This window comes from Sceloporus undulatus, chromosome 4, assembly GCF_019175285.1.
Source record: "Sceloporus undulatus isolate JIND9_A2432 ecotype Alabama chromosome 4, SceUnd_v1.1, whole genome shotgun sequence".
NCBI classification, from domain to species: Eukaryota; Metazoa; Chordata; class Lepidosauria; order Squamata; family Phrynosomatidae; genus Sceloporus; species Sceloporus undulatus.
The window spans coordinates 190,767,407-190,783,655 of record NC_056525.1 but is presented as its reverse complement, the minus strand read 5'-3'; the positions used below and the strand labels follow the sequence as shown (position 1 = coordinate 190,783,655).

Sequence of the window (16,249 nt, the reverse complement as noted above, 5' to 3'; positions counted from 1 at the left end):
AACAGACAAGACAGACTGATAAACAATGAGCTTCCAAATGTGTTTCTTCTGGTTTTTATTTCCCTGACTGTAGAGCTTTTTGAGATTTTCCAGAAGGAGTTTCTGGAACTGGTAAAGAACTGCTAATGAAATGCCAGACAGAGACAAAAAAAACAACAGCGAAAAGCCCAAAGCCTTCATTGCGCATATTAATGTTTTCAGTATTTTGCATCTGGTGTTCAGATGTATTCATCCAGCCATTTGAAGATAATACTGAATATGATGCAGCAAGCACACACAAAAAATTACAGGTCCCCCAAGGTGCCTCTGAACAGAGATGTGATTGTATGCTTTACACACACACACACACACACACACACACACACACACACCCCTACAAAATACAGGGCACTTTCAGCCATTCCTAATTCTCGGGCATTCTGGGAACTGTCATTAAAAAAAAGTAACTTTTCCATGCTGTGATGACAAATACAGCCTGAGTGCCTGTGAATGGAATTTCATTAGATCCACCTTTCCTTCACCTCCACTAATATGACAGCACTCAGATAGTGAAAAATCATTTGCAAGGGGGTTGGGGTATACATATGAACAACTTGTGTACCCTATACCTCATTTTATCTCTGGAACATAAGACACTTGCATTGAATGCGAAGAGAAGACTGAATTGGAATACTAAAGAGCCCTGTCTCTTGCAGGGTGATTTCATGCTGCAAACACCTTTGCTCATCCATTGGTAGAGGGACAAGTTAGAGAGCCACCTGTTGAATCAGTGGGTCTTCTACATGATGGAGCACTACAGTTTTTATAAAACACATTTAAATTTAAATCTGTATAGCGTTTGGAAAGAAATGGAAAAATCCAAAAATGTTATTGGAAGAAGAATAGCCTTTAAAAATGTATGAGATGGCTGAAATGGACAAATTAACAATTATGTTGGATAATAAATTGTTGGAAAAATACAAAGGAGATTGGAACTATGTAATACTGTTATGGGAGAAGAAATGGCGGAAATTAATTATGTCATCTTTCACTATTAAATACTGCAGTATGCTGTTAGAAGAAAAAGAATAAATTAGCAGAGTGTGTATATGTGTGTGTATTTGTAGTAATAAGGTAGATGTAGCAGATATAGTAAAGTAATGAAGGAGTTAACTATGATACGTTTAAACCTCAATCTAGAATAGATTAGGAACTAGATTATTATATTGTTTAGGTCATTGGTTATTAGTCATTTCCATATAAATTAGGAGAATAACTCTCGCGCACACGCACACACACACACCTTAGTATGCAAAGTGGTTCCATTCTGGACCTCCACACACACATGGATGCCAAAAGCCACATGACCTTAAGTCCCATAGTTTTTAATAGTGGAGCCACAGCTGCATATTTGCGCCACCATTACAGCCAGTGGGGCTTGCCATCCACGGATGCTCAAATCCACGGAGGCAAGTCCATGGTTAGGGCGAGCTGACTGTATGAAGTATACTGATTTATTTAATGTAAGATCAGCAAATATGGTTTCTTTTTGAGATTTGTATGATATGTATAGCTTTATTGGGTTATTAATACAAATGTAAATTTTAAAAAATATGTAAAGAGTTCTCATATTGAAATCATGATATCAAGCTTTCAAAAGACGAGTGGTGAGGAAAAAAGCAGGAGTTGGAGGGAAAGTTCTTTGAAGTTTAAAGGAAAGGACTAAGTGTTCTTTGGCTCTTCTTGGTATGGATGTAAGTAAGGGACTAATGGGCTATCCATTCTTTCTGGGTTTTAGTTTCAGCTTCAAAAACAGAATCTTGCCATTCAGATCTCCTGTGCTTAATTTCACATATTCTATATAATGTTTTACCTAAATAAGTATTTCCCCCTTTATTTTAATTTTTTTAACAAGGGTTTCTGAACATTTATTTTATCTCACTGATGGTACAGACTGGCAAAAAGAGACGGCTTCCCAGCAGCTTGGGAGTATGGTGTACACATGACGCATGGCCCCAAGATGCCAGGAACATGCCATGAAGCTGCCCCAAGCAATGGCATTGTTGAGGCAGCATGCATTTAGACGCCACACACTGCCAAAACGGGAAAAAACACAGCAGCAAAGGTGCCTTTTTCCCGACGCAAAAAGGAGCGGCTTTCTGCCACTTCTTTTTGAGCCAGGAAAATACCGTGCAGTTGCCACAGTCCTGATCCGGTGCTCAAAGGGGCGGCCAGAAGCCCTCCTTCAAGACGGTCTGTTTCACCCCATAGAAACATTGTTTTCTTCCTTCCATGAGAAAGAACTTGTGTTTGTGTGCTGGAAAGTATGAAATACAAATTATCCACTGCTGTAGGATCTTTTCTTTTCCTTTTTCCCTCTGGATGCTCCATGAAGTTGGGGCAGGGAGTAGTCAGGAAATGAATGATTATTTTAACTTAGCAATGAATGGTGTAATGTGATTCATCCTTCCTCTTTTTTCATTTTGCACTGAACAAAAAAAATTCTCATCTCTAACTCTCAGAAACGTTATCTGAAAATGGTTCATGTTCTTTAAAACTAATGGCCCATTTCCTTGTATAGGCAGCACGACTGTTTCATCTGCAGTTAGGCTGTATATCACATATTGCTGCAAAGGTTTTCAGGAATGCTTCAAATTGAAAGATATGTACTTTTTTTTTTTAATTTCTGAAAGGTCAAGTGCTGTAAATACTGGCCAGATGACACAGAGATATATAAAGACATTAAAGTTACCCTAATAGAAACGGAGCTCCTGGCAGAATATGTGATTCGAACATTTGCAGTAGAAAAGGTGAGTGTTTAAAGATGCAGTTTCTCAGAATGGTTCTAGTTAATGTCATTCTTAAAGTTACCACATCTTTAAATTAACCCATTTCTGAAACATCTTTGTGGGTAGTATTCCACTGCCCCCTAATGGTAAGGCCACATTTTCCTAGTTAAAATATTGCCTTCCTCCTTTTCTGTGGCAAAAGAAATTGAAGACAGAAGGGAAACTTCAAATAGTTATTATATTTTAAAGAGGACTGTGTTGATTTAGGTCTGCTTCAGTCTTGTTTTAAAATGCTTACTGCTACTTTTCTCTTGCCTTTTTGTACAATACAGAGAGGTGCCCACGAAATACGAGAAATCAGACAGTTCCACTTCACAGGTTGGCCAGATCATGGCGTGCCTTACCATGCAACAGGACTTCTAGGATTTGTTCGGCAAGTCAAATCCAAAAGCCCACCTAATGCTGGCCCACTAGTTGTACACTGCAGGTTAGTGCAATGAAAAAGGTCTGCTGACTTCCTTAGATTTTATCTCTTGAATTAAACCGGCTAGGTGGTTAACATTACACAGTCTGTCATTTTCTTCAAAGGCATAGCCGTGTTGGTCTTGATCAGTATACAAAGGGATCTTGTAGTACCTTTGAGACTAAATGAGAACAAGATCGAACTTGGTAGCATAAGCTTTCATAGACTTAAGTCTGCTTCCTCAGATCATTTTCTTTCTTTCTTTTCTTTTCTTTTCTTTTTTTTATCATGATCATTTCATGATCATCATAAATCAGGCACAATGGTAGTCTACACAGTGATGTTTAGTGCAGGCATGTGTAGCATTTGTTAACTATGTTGTAAAATGCACATGCTTCCTAATATGCTTTATGATTCATCCACTGATCTGCTTTCTGATCCAACTACTCATTTTTTGATCATCTAACCAGAGTTTTTATCTTTACAGTGCTGGGGCTGGCCGAACAGGATGTTTCATTGTCATAGACATTATGCTAGACATGGCAGAAAGAGAAGGTGTTGTAGATATATACAACTGCGTCAGAGAACTTCGTTCTCGAAGAGTTAATATGGTGCAAACTGAGGTATTCTAGTCTTCTGTTCAAATTTTCACATTAATTGTAATAAAAATGCACGTTTATGCTATTAGAGGGTGGAATTTAAATTATTTTATGTTTTATAAGCTTTGCCCCTACTTTATGATAATCCTCAGCACCATCTGTGTGCATCACATAGAGGTTATTCCATTCAGAGGGAGAGAGCCAGTGTGATGTGTTAGTTAGTGTTTTGGGTCTTGAGAGAGCTAACCCTCACTGAGCTCTGAAGAAACTCAGCGGGTGACCTTGGGCTGGTCTCTCTTTCTCATCCTTGACCTATCTTGCAGTTGTTTTCAGAATAAAATAGAGAAGAGCAGAACCTTGAAGTTCATCGAAAGAGAGAAAGGACATAAATCTCATTAATTAATCAATTAGACTGATATGAAAGAAGAAGAGAGAGATGAAAGAATGAAAAATGGGTAGGAAGCATGAAGCAAGGAGATTATGAGATGATGGTAGGAGTGGCAGGTAAACTGAAGTTGGCTCAGGAAGAGTTTCACAGCACTTTTGAAAGTAGGAATTTCAAGGAGATGAAAAAAGGCTGCTCAGTAGAAGGCAAATGTTTCAGACGTAGGCAGGCACGACAGAAGGCATGGAGTAGACACAGTAGGGGCTAAGGGGAAATAAAATGTCATTTGGATTGGCAAGGTGAAAAACCCAGACTGCACACCTGACCTTCAAGGAGAATGTGATTCCTTCTGGAGCAAATGGACCCTCTACCTTTGGCTATTGCATGTTATATATTACATATTGACACCTGTCTGGTCTGGGTTTAGCTTTAGTTTATTTGTCTTGCAGGCATAAACCTGGATCTGACAGTGGTTGTAAGCCTGTGTCTCAGCTCTACTACTTTTGACTGCAAATGCAGGCTGAGATTACTGAATGCTCAGTACATAAACTTTCCTTCACACAGAAAAATTGGCATTAATAGAGAGGATTCGGTCTAGTCTTCTCCTTGAGACACCAGATTTCTTATGTAGATGTCTTCTTGTAGGGAAAGGCATTCTGTAACTTTTCAGCACAAAACCAGGCAATAAAAGGTGAAATCCAATATTAGCCCATCTAGCAGAGATCCATTGAAATCAATAGGACTTACATTAGCAACCCTTTTCATTTCAGTGCAACTGCTCCAGTTGGAACTAATATGGGATTTAGCCCAAACTCCAGAAATTGACTGTAATTGAGATGTAAAAAGTAAAATAGAGCTGGGTATGATTTATGTGTTGATGACAATGCATGCCAGAAGACAAGGGGAAAATGGTAAGGTTACAGCAACCCTGATACATGATTACAATAGTAGTGCAATACCAAAGTACAGTGCCATGATAATGAATAGGTTTCAAAAGGCATGCACAATGCTGAAAGTAACATTTGGAACTCTTTTAAACAAAATCATAGGATACTTCATTTAAAGGCTGTTATTTCCCCAATGCTGTTAACATACTCCGTTTGAGCTTGTATTTCTTTGCTTCTTCAGGAACAGTATGTATTCATACATGATGCAATACTGGAAGCCTGCCTATGTGGAGATACCTCTGTTCCAGCTTCTCAAGTTAGGTCTGTATATTATGAAATGAATAAACTGGATCCTCAAACCAATTCAAGCCAAATCAAAGAAGAGTTTAGAGTAAGTGATGGACAAGGGACATGTTCTTTATAAACAATCAATATTGGAAAATGTCTGTTTGCCCTCAGGAAGCTTTATGTCGCTCGTGTGTGTGTTTAATAGGCAGTCTGAATCTTTCTTTTATTATGTTTCTTTTGCACAAAAAAGGATGACTAGTAACATCCCTGCTACTTTAATATAACAATGTTTATTCATTATTGTTATTTATAGGGCCTGAACAGACAGGCTGCGCCAAAGTCACACTCTAAGGACTGAAGCATAACTTTGGCACAGCTTCTGGCCTCTTAAGATGCATGTGTCATTTAAACAGCATACCTAAGAGATTTATCAGATAAGGAATTAAAGGAAAGAAAAATAGATAAAATAGAAAATTGGATGGAGTTAAAAATAGAAAATATAAAAGAAAAATATGTCCTGGTTACATTTTATGTAAATAGAACAATGGTTTAAAAATTGGAAGGAAAAAAAATATAGAAAGGGAAAAATATACACAATTTCAACAAATAATCCAGAAAGGAAAAGAAATGGAGGAAAATGAAAATATGAAAGGTACAACTAGTAAAATGTATAAAATATTAATGGAAAATAAGAGGAAAAAATTAAACCAAATTATTTTAAAAGAAATATGGGAAGATGAATTAGGATGTAAAATTTGTGATAATGAATGGAATAAAATTTGGGGACAAAGACATTTGAAAAATTTATCGGTGTGAATTAAGGAAAATTATTATAAATTGATTTGGAAATGGTCTTTGACACCTGTGAGATTACATAATATAAACAAAGATAATTCAAAATATTGTTGGAGAGGCTGTCAGGAAGTAGGATCATATATACATATGTAGTGGCAATGTGAATATGTACAAAAATTTTGGGAAATAGTAATATTAGAGATAGAAAGTATTATGAATGTAAAGATAGATAGAAAACCAAACATAGTATTGTTATCAATATACAATGAAGTAGAATGGAAAGAAGAAAAAAACCTTGAAACAAATTTGTTTACTGCTGCGGGATTAATCATAGCAAGAAATTGGAAAACAAAAATAAATGTGAAATTGGAGGATTGGTATAAAGAAGTTTGGAAGTTAGCAATTAATGACAAATTAACATGCAAATTGAAAGTAAAAAAAGGATTATGGAAAAGAAATGATTTTGATGAAATATGGAAAAAATTTATTGGAGATGTACTAAGAAAAGAAGATGGGAAATTGCCTCCACAGGAGGAATTAACATTTTGGATGGAGTATAAAGAAGGGAATGGCTCCGGGGGGAAGGGGTGCACTGAGGGGATATTTAGTTTTTTTTAAAAAAACATGAATAAGATGCAAAAGGACATGTATGTATGGAAAAAATACTAAAATTTGTTTTGTAAAATTTCAAAAATATTAATAAAAAAATAAACAGCATACTGTACCTCCAAAGTGACCTGAAGCAGTTTTATTTTGGCCTGTTTGTTCGGGCCCATTGGTAGGTAAAATGCTGTGCAGCATATTGAGAGGATTTTTTGTTAGTTTTAGGTCATTTTCCTACTTTATTGATGAAATTTTGTAAAAGGGGGGAGGAATGAGTAATACAATGAGCAATTTAATGCATAAGTAAAAAAAGTAAAATATCCGCCCGCCCGCCCCTCTCTCTCTCTCCCTCTCTCTGTGTGTGTGTGTGTGTGTGTGTGTGTTTGTGTGTGTGCGTGTGTGCGTGTGTTTGTGTGTGTGTTAACGGTAGCAACCTTTGGATTCTTTTGTAACAAGGTAACAAATGAATTCATTTTGAAAAAAGAACTGTCCAGTCTCTGAACTCCTGTGTGGAATATACTGGCCGAAATAGTTTTAGAGATCATTTCACTTTTTCCAGCACTGAATATATTTCTTTATGCAAGTGGCTGATTTGGTAGCACAATGGCTTCCATCCAGCACCTGACGTAGCTCTGTGATTCAATCCAAATACTCACTGATTGTCGGTACGGTGTACCAGAAACCCTCTCAAGACACCACAGAGCCAGCCCTCACTATACTATCGCCTTCTTTCCTTCCTTCCTTTTCTCTCTCTCTCTCTCTCTCTGGGAGCCCATGCTGCTATGCAAAATATCAGATTTTGAAGTTCACTAGCAGAAACGTATTGATCTCAGCTACCTGTGCAAGTCTCTCTTTCATACAATTTTAACTTTGATTTTATTTTAATTTTGTAGACTCTTAATATGGTGACTCCAACTTTACGTGTGGAGGATTGCAGCATAGCACTTTTACCACGGAACCATGAGAAGAACCGGTGTATGGATGTGCTTCCTCCAGACAGATGCCTGCCTTTCCTCATCACAATAGATGGAGAAAGCAGTAATTATATCAATGCTGCACTAATGGATGTAAGCTCTTGTCCTAAGATTAATAGTTAGGGAGGAATGTTACTGTTAATCAAGCTGTAGAGTCAACACAAGGAAGCTGAAATCTTTCAAATTACAGTCTGAAAAATAACCCACCCTTACCCTGCCAAAAACAAAAACCCTGCGAGCAGCATCCAGTTGTTATCCACTGACCCACCAAAAGAATAAGACTTGTGAAGTCAACACTTACATAAGTCTCATTGATTTAATGGGTCTGCTCTGGTTCAGGCTAACAATTGGATTTAGCCCCAAATCTTTAAACTCTCAAAACACATTAAGATCTGACTTGTATTATATAACTGTTAAGGCCGAAAAGCTTTATTGAGAGGGCTAGTCAACAGTAAAGGCATTATAACAAATGAAAACTGCTTGCATGTCTCTTATCTAAAGCTTTGAGTATTAATGCCTAAATAGAACAAGAGTTACCCATTACATCACTAAGGCAGCTAATCAGCATAATAAGCTTTACAGCAGTATTTTAGTTTTCTCTCCTTCTAATTTTCATAGCAATTAACAGGGGGAAAACAGTTGCCTGTTGGCATAGATAGTACAGCAGCCATTACCTCTGTCACTCTCTTTATTTCTGACTGAATGAACATTTCCTAAAGGATTCTTCTCCTCCCCTGCCCCCATTAAATGCAGCAATGGAAGTTTTAATAGCACTAATAGGGTTTCACTAGGATACTTAAACATATTTTACACTCTCTAGAGATTGTAGAGTATCTCTGACATTTTAGAGCAATAGTAATTAAGGCTGTCACACATACATACACATATGCCAAGAAAGCAGACTTTGGAAAAAGAGTGAAGACATTTTAAACAATCTTCTGTAAAAGCAATCCTTTTTTCTAAGCATTATCCTGGTAGTAATAAAGGGTTGTGGAAAGTTTATCTCCAAACTGGGTGGTTTAATTGTGGTAGGTGCCCATTGATGGGTGCCACTCTTTGATTGGTGACATGGGGGCATTATCAGAGAGCAACTTCATGATTAGTGGGTAGTAGCATCAGAGTTGTCAGATACACTGTGGGAATAGCTGTTGGTGTTGCTGCACTGGGACTTGTTTTGCAGCCACAGTTGCATCTCTGATTTAGAAACTGCCTGTGCATACTCTTGCAACTATGTCATGATGGCATTAGCCTTTGCACTGCAGTGTTCTCAAATTTTATCTGTATGATACAATCAAAGAGTTCTGACAAGGTTCATTCCTCCCTCACCACACCTGTGTCCCATCCACTTACTGCCTCTCATATCAGTCGCACTCTTTCAGTGTATAGGTTTCGGTGTATAGCGGTGGGGAAAGTTCACTCTAGGGGATACATCCAGGCCCTGGGGCACCCCAGAACACTTCTCAAAAATGTTTTTAAATGGGGGAGGTTAACTAAAAATGCTCCTTTCATGCATCCTAGTGGATGAGGGGGCAATTTTGAAAGGTTTCAACAGTTCTCCTGGACTGATTTAATCCCAATAGATACTCTTTTTCAACCATGAAGAAAATCAGAATCTGCATTCTTGGTTAGTTCCTGCTTGAAAAAGGACCTCTCATAAACCAAAAAGAGCCCAGGGAGTCTCCTAAACAGTGAAAATGGCTCCCATTGAAACCTAGGGCCTTTGGAGGGCTTTTAAGGTTTTAAAAAATGGGGGGGGGGGGACAACACTAGGCATGGCCAGCTAACAAGCATAACTATATTAGGCTCAGTAAGCTAACTGCCTTGGGCAGTAGATTTTGGATGTCATAAAAAAGTAGCAAATGGTTATTACATTTATTAAATCTATTATTCTTATATGTTTACTACTTAGAGGATGAGTATATGGGAAAGCTCAAGTGCTCCTCCTTGTACAGCAACAAGATGGGGATTACCCTGCTTGAAAACATTTATTTATTTATTTATTTGATTTTGATTATGATTATAATTATGATTATGATTTATTAATCACTTTATAAGATTGTTTCCAGTTATATCCTAGTAAATTCTACTCATAAGCATGCCTGAGCATCTTCCATGTACAATGTTTCCCTTCCATGCTGTTCTAAAGCCATTCAGTACCTCCATCATTTATGAATACCATACTGTCTGGGTATTGCAGTAGACATTTTGTTAGGATGGCTAAAATCCTACTATTGTCAAAGTAAGCAGGTTTTCGGCCAGCTTCGAGGCAGGGCATTTAGATGACGCATACCACAAAACCAGCCGGAAATTGCTCCCAAGCTGTGCTACGGAGAGAAAAGCCAAACTAAAAAGGAGCTGGGTTTTTATGCTTCTTCCCGGAAAGTGTGCACCTTCACTCCTATGTCTGAATGTCATGATGCCAGAGCGACTCTAAAGGTCCGCTCTATCCAAACCCTAACCCTAATTGTGCATATAAACACCCTGTTGCAGGAGCACATTTATGTTTGCAGAATAACTGAATTATTCTTCCCCTTGTTTTACAGAGTTATAAACAGCCTTCAGCTTTTATAGTTACACAACATCCCTTACCAAATACTGTCAAAGATTTCTGGAGATTGGTTCTAGACTATCACTGCACATCAATAGTTATGCTGAATGATGTGGATCCAGCGCAAGTAAGTCACACTTGTAAGATATATTGTATGAAACTGTACTTTATATAATACAGTATTGTACTGTAATGGGCAGACATAACTCTAATTTCTCATTAAACAATGTTCAATTTATATTTAATCATTCTGAGACTGATACATTGTTTAGGAATGGGAGGAAGGAAGGGTGACCTAAGCAAAAAAGTGCAAACTTCTTAACCACAATTCAAATTTAATCCCAGTAGAAACCATGGCAATACAATAGCAGTTGCCCTGTTTGAAAGAGAAAGAGATAATTGCTGCTAAAAACACGGAAAGAAACTGATTTGAAAATGAAGAATTCAAGTTTGCCCAATATTTCCATTTTTATTCAAATGTTGCTACAGCTATTGTGCAAAAATCATAAGTGGCCTCTTACTGTAGTCTACAATCTATTAAAAAAAAAACTTGCTGTGAAAAAGTTGGTTTGAATCCAGCCCAAGTAAACTTCTTCATAATTTCAATAAATGTTGCCAGTTTTTAAAGCTAAGAATGCGTCTTGTGTTATGCCATAGAAAATTATTGTTGAATATATAGCTCAAAGGATTGCTAATAATCAGTTCCATCCTGAAATCCTGAAAAATCTTGGAATCTTTTCAGAAGAGTCTTTTATCATGTAAACGCCCTGCTTCTTCGATGGGATTTTACAGGAGATTTTAGATGTTCTGTTTGTAATTCTACGGTGTTTTCCCACTCTTTCTTCTGTCCTTTTTCTTTTAAAAAAAATCCATTAAGGAAGAAAGAGTGGAGTCATAGCCTTTTGAACTGTAATGCTAGAAGCTATCCATCTGGGAACAAACTTTTTTTTCCAGTGTAATACTTGTCAATAGACATTTAATTTCTTAGGTCAAACAAAAACACATCATTTTTATAGGACTGATTTCTAGTTGTTTAGTCATATTCTATTTCTTTGATTTATATCCTGCCCTTCCTCCCAGAGACCTAGGCTACAAACAATTATATGAGGCAGCCAAAGGACCAAATGAAAACATCTTTCATAAGCATTGGGCTTGGGAAAGTTACTTTTAAATCATTAAATTCCTAAACCAATATGGTCAATAGCTATAATGCCTGTGGGATTCTGGGAGCTGTATTCCAAAAAACCTACCTTTTCCAAAACCCACACATGAATAGAGGCTCTATAGCACCAGTGCTCATAAAACTAGAGCAACACACGAAGAACTAAAATAAATGCTCCCACTGGAAAGGCACATTTATTGACTCTCGTCCTCTAAATTTCAAGCCCTTTATGTGTTCTTCTTTATTTACATACCTTTGCTAAGTGATTGAACATCGCCTGCTTAATATGCTGTCTGTGTTATATTGTGTGGTTTTTTCCCCTCATAAATAATTTTAACACTGTAAAATAGCTAAAGAAAAATTTCTTATTAACAGTTGAAGTCTTTTGCTATATTCTTGCTTTAAAATTTATAACTAATATTCCTTCTGCAAATCAGTAAGTACAAACTGCAACTGCTCTAGCATATTTTTTTGAATCCCAGTCACACTCACCTGTCCCCAGGGAACTGCATGAAAGGCAAAATCCTTGTTTGTGTGTTGGTGGGTTATTTTCAGAGTGAAAGAGGGAAGCCTCAAGGGAAGCAAGATTTTTAGCTGCCACTAAAAAGCACATTTGAATTTCTTAGCCACGTTTGAATATACAAGCTGTTTTAGCCTTCCATTGGTGGTCCTAGCTACATATTAAAACAATTGGCCCATGCTCTCTCTAACATACTACATCTGTTTTGATACTTTTGCCAATGCGCATTACAAGTTGTAAATTTACAGGTTGTTACATACCTTCAAGTCAACTCTGATTTACAGCAATCCTATCTTAAGGTTTTCTTAGCAAGATTTATTCAGCGGTGGTTTGCTGAGTGAATGTGACTTGCCCAAGGCCACCCAGTGGGTTTCCATGGCTAAATGGGGATTCAGGCCCTGGTCTGCCAGAGTCCTAGTCCGACACTGAAACTGTTACACCATGCTGACTGTCATATAATTTAGGGATTCATGTCTGGATTCAAAGGATAAAATGAGAAGGGAGAGAACAGATTTCAGTTAAAGTCATGACTTCCATTCTTTAATTTACTTTTAATTTTTAATTATCTTTTTTCATTTGTCCACGTATTTCATTATTTCTGTATTGAGTCTAATGAATGAATAGACACTCATGAGGTTAGTAACCACAGCATGCCTCAGTGTGAAATGGAGAGACGGGAGAATCCTTTCTGCTCAGGCCATGAGCCACGTGTATAGCATGTAGTTTAATACTGCAAGAATGGCAATAGGCAAAATTCAGTGTTAATCCTCCTTAGAGTAGATCCACTGAAATCAAAGCAACTTTAATTAATGACTATCAAGTCCCATTCATGGAGACCCTGGGAAGGTTTGCTGTGAGGGCTTGGTGACCTTGAACTGAGAGAGATTCCTCATCAGTGGCTTAAATAAACCAAAATAAAGAAATTTGATAACCACTTTAGCCAAAAAAGAGAAAGGGAGTGCTTGAGTATAATGTTCACTCTAACTTATTGGAATCAAAGAAAGCGAAACCCTCCGGGTGCATAAAAATACATTTATTAAGCCAAATTCTTTTGAATCTGAAATCTTCACTGGGGCACTTTTAAGGCCAGCCAAACAGAATGTCTCCAACATGTCTGTTGCAAAATGACTCTCAGGCGTCTCTACTGAAGAAGAATGTATGACAAATCAGACATACCAATAACCATTTGTTTAACAACATACTTGTTTTTTAAAAATATATACTGTATATCTTAAATCCAAAGTATAAAAGAAGAGGTGGTTGCAATACATACACATCCACAATGACACTTCCAAGGAGACGTTTTCTGGTGACATTAATAGGGGGGAGTTATTGTCTTTGGGATTGTGGCTGCAGAGGGAAGGGCTAAACTTTCTGCTGTGATTCTGACCTGTGCAATGTGATTGGATTACTTTTGTGGTGTGAATTAAAACCAAGGTTGGAAAACATGATTGTAGCATTGTTTGCCAATATTCTACATTGGCTACTTAGTATTTATACCTCTTAGCCCAGTAGTCCATCCCATCAATCTACCTTAATAGCCTGCAGGTGAATTGAACAAAGGAGGTTTGTTCAGCTGCTGATTGGACCACAAGGAGGATGACATTTCCTGCCCTACCCGCCAGCAAGCCAGGGTATGACAAAGAATTGCAACAGGGGTGTGCTTCAGATTGTCATAGCTTCACTTGCTGACAGGAGGAGTTGGAACCATAGGCCTGGTCCAGACTGCTGGAAAACGGCAGTCTGGGGCCGATTTTAGGACTCGGAATTGTGGAGCGATCTCATGCTCCCAAACCCTACCGCACGGTGGTGGCACCATCATGGTGCGGCCCTGTCCACATGGGGGCCGCCATGATTATGCAAATGCGGTGCAGTGTCTAAACATCATGGTACCGCACGTACATCATCGCTGTGCAAGTGTGCGCCATTGACGTACTCGTGGTGCCCGCCGTGCATACTAAAAAGAACTAACTTTCAGGCCACGTTGTTTGGTTGGTGCAGCCTCCATCAGGAGTAAAAACGGGTGGCTCCAGCCCACCCTTTCAGGGCAGTCTGTCAAACCCCATAATCTTTGTGCCCCAACAAATCTCCTTTATCCAGTCTGACTGCTGGTTGTTAAGGTATGAGGTGATCATTTACAAGGTTTTATATAGTCTTACAGTAAGACTATGTAAATGACTATGTAAGACTATGTGAATGATCACCTCATACCTTAACAACCTTTGTAGTCTTACTGAATATGGAACAGTTATGGATCTGTAATTCTAGGTTGAAAATAATTCTGTGCACTTGCCACCCTCCTAACTTCTTTCCCCCCATTTGGTGCTTTCCTGTTTTTCATTTTTGTGCTAGCTTGGGCACTACAGAAGAAGTGCCTAATCTGCAACCCTACGATACTCCCCAAAGACCTTCAGGGCAACACACTAAGAATACCCTAATTTCCTCTTCCCACTGATGTCTTACCAATTTCTTAGAGGTTAGGGGTGGCGAGAAAGATTTCTAGTCCTAGGGTGACAAGAGATTCACTAGGAAGTGTTTTTGTGCTTTCATGCAAACATATATGGACACCCCCAAGCTAGCATCATATGTGATCATCAAGAGCAAAAATGTTCTGCTTCCCTGAAAGGAACCATACTTTAGTATTATTTTCAAAGTATTATGTTCACTATGAACTCAGTTCTCATAGTATCAGGAAGAGTTGCCATTTGCACCTGCTTCTTTTTAGTATATATTCTTTGCAAATCCTGCCAGAATAATTCCTGCATATGTATATCTTTGTAGTCATTTGGGATCCCCCTCCCTTTTCTTCTTTTTCTGCAATGTGTCTGGCCCTGTTAAAGAATCTGTGGCTCACTTATAAAGTGATGTCTTGAATAGTAGGAGGTGAAGGATTAAAAAGCCCTGTAAAGCTATTCAACCTACACAATATTATCTGACAATTAAATTGTCCAGAATACAGCACTGTAATGGCTATGATCCCCTCTGGCTACTATTTCCCATAACTTAAGTTTTCTGGGGCAAGTTTTTAAAAGGGAAAAAGACATTCACAGATATATAAATCCGTAGAAGGCAATGCTGATATTATCCAGTATCACTGGACAAAGAGCAAAATTTTGCCTCTGGGAATTTAAGGTTTATTATCCAGCTATCCCAAATGTTTACTATGCCCTGAGGAGAGTGACAGGGTCTTTGATAGTGTTTGTGCCTCACATAATGCCCAACAGGTTGAAGTGTTTGACAGCACCCCTGCATGCTGTCACAGGCTGTTCCTTAACTGGTGTTGAGTATCTCAAACTGTCACTCTAAATGTCAAGAAGGATTTAAGAATTTAGTAGCAAGCAATAGTTGGATGAAATTATGTGAAATAAGGTGGCTACAATTGGAGAGTGGCAAACTCAAATCATTGATCCAATTTAAGCAGTCAGTGTTGTCTGCATAGGCTTGGCACCAAAAATGTCGAGGAACATGTCTTCCTATGTGATTCTTCTATATTTTAAGATGGCGGAACTTGTGGTCCTCCAGATACCAAACTCAATTCAATTCTAGCTAGGTTAGCCAGTGATAAGGTCTCATGGGCGTAAGAGCTCATGAGCCTTTGAGCACCCTGCTTTAGGTGCTCTAAGGAGGCAAAATGTTAATTACTGAAAGCAGAAAATCCAAAATAATGGTCTTCGAGAACAGATTTTCTAAATTTCAGTGGACAATTGATGGAAATACTCTAGAAAAGGTTTAAAAATTATGTACCTGAGGCTGATGTTCCATCATTCCTTGACATGGAAACCTCATTTTGAGGCTATTTCTAAGAAAGCGCAAATAAGCTCATCCGCAATAACTCAATATTTTTTTCTCAAAGGGGGGGCCTCTATATTCCATTAGCAATTGAAATGTTTAATGCCAAAACTGTGGCACAATTATTATATGCTTCCAGTATGTGGATGGGGGGGTTTATCTCCTGAGCTGGATAAACAACAGGAAAAGTTCCTGAGGTCATTGTTGCAGTTTCCCAATTGCATTCCTAATTGTGTGTTATTGCTGAAAACAGAGGAAAGTCCCTTATCTAGTAGAATTTCGTGGCTTGCCGTCAATTTATGGATGAAGGTTATGGTACAGTGCACCCGCACCACAATTAAAGAAATGGTACACACACCCGTGCCGCAAGCATGCACCCCATTGTTTGCAATGGGGAGCAAGCATACGTGGATTTCCCCTTACACGGGGGAATCCGGAATGGATCCCCTGCATAAGGGAAGGTCCCGC

General features: G+C 38.2%; 1 protein-coding gene across 1 annotated transcript in view; it reads left to right on the top strand.

Moving 5' to 3' along the window:
- PTPRM (protein tyrosine phosphatase receptor type M) overlaps positions 1-16,249 on the top strand; it is a 292,405-nt gene that overhangs the window by 261,475 nt on the left and 14,681 nt on the right. The window contains exons 19-24 of the mRNA XM_042464433.1: positions 2,673-2,789; positions 3,101-3,255; positions 3,719-3,854; positions 5,344-5,493; positions 7,682-7,855; positions 10,306-10,437. Of these exons, the coding sequence (XP_042320367.1) occupies positions 2,673-2,789; positions 3,101-3,255; positions 3,719-3,854; positions 5,344-5,493; positions 7,682-7,855; positions 10,306-10,437 (864 nt within the window). The remainder of the gene's footprint in view (positions 1-2,672; positions 2,790-3,100; positions 3,256-3,718; positions 3,855-5,343; positions 5,494-7,681; positions 7,856-10,305; positions 10,438-16,249) is intronic.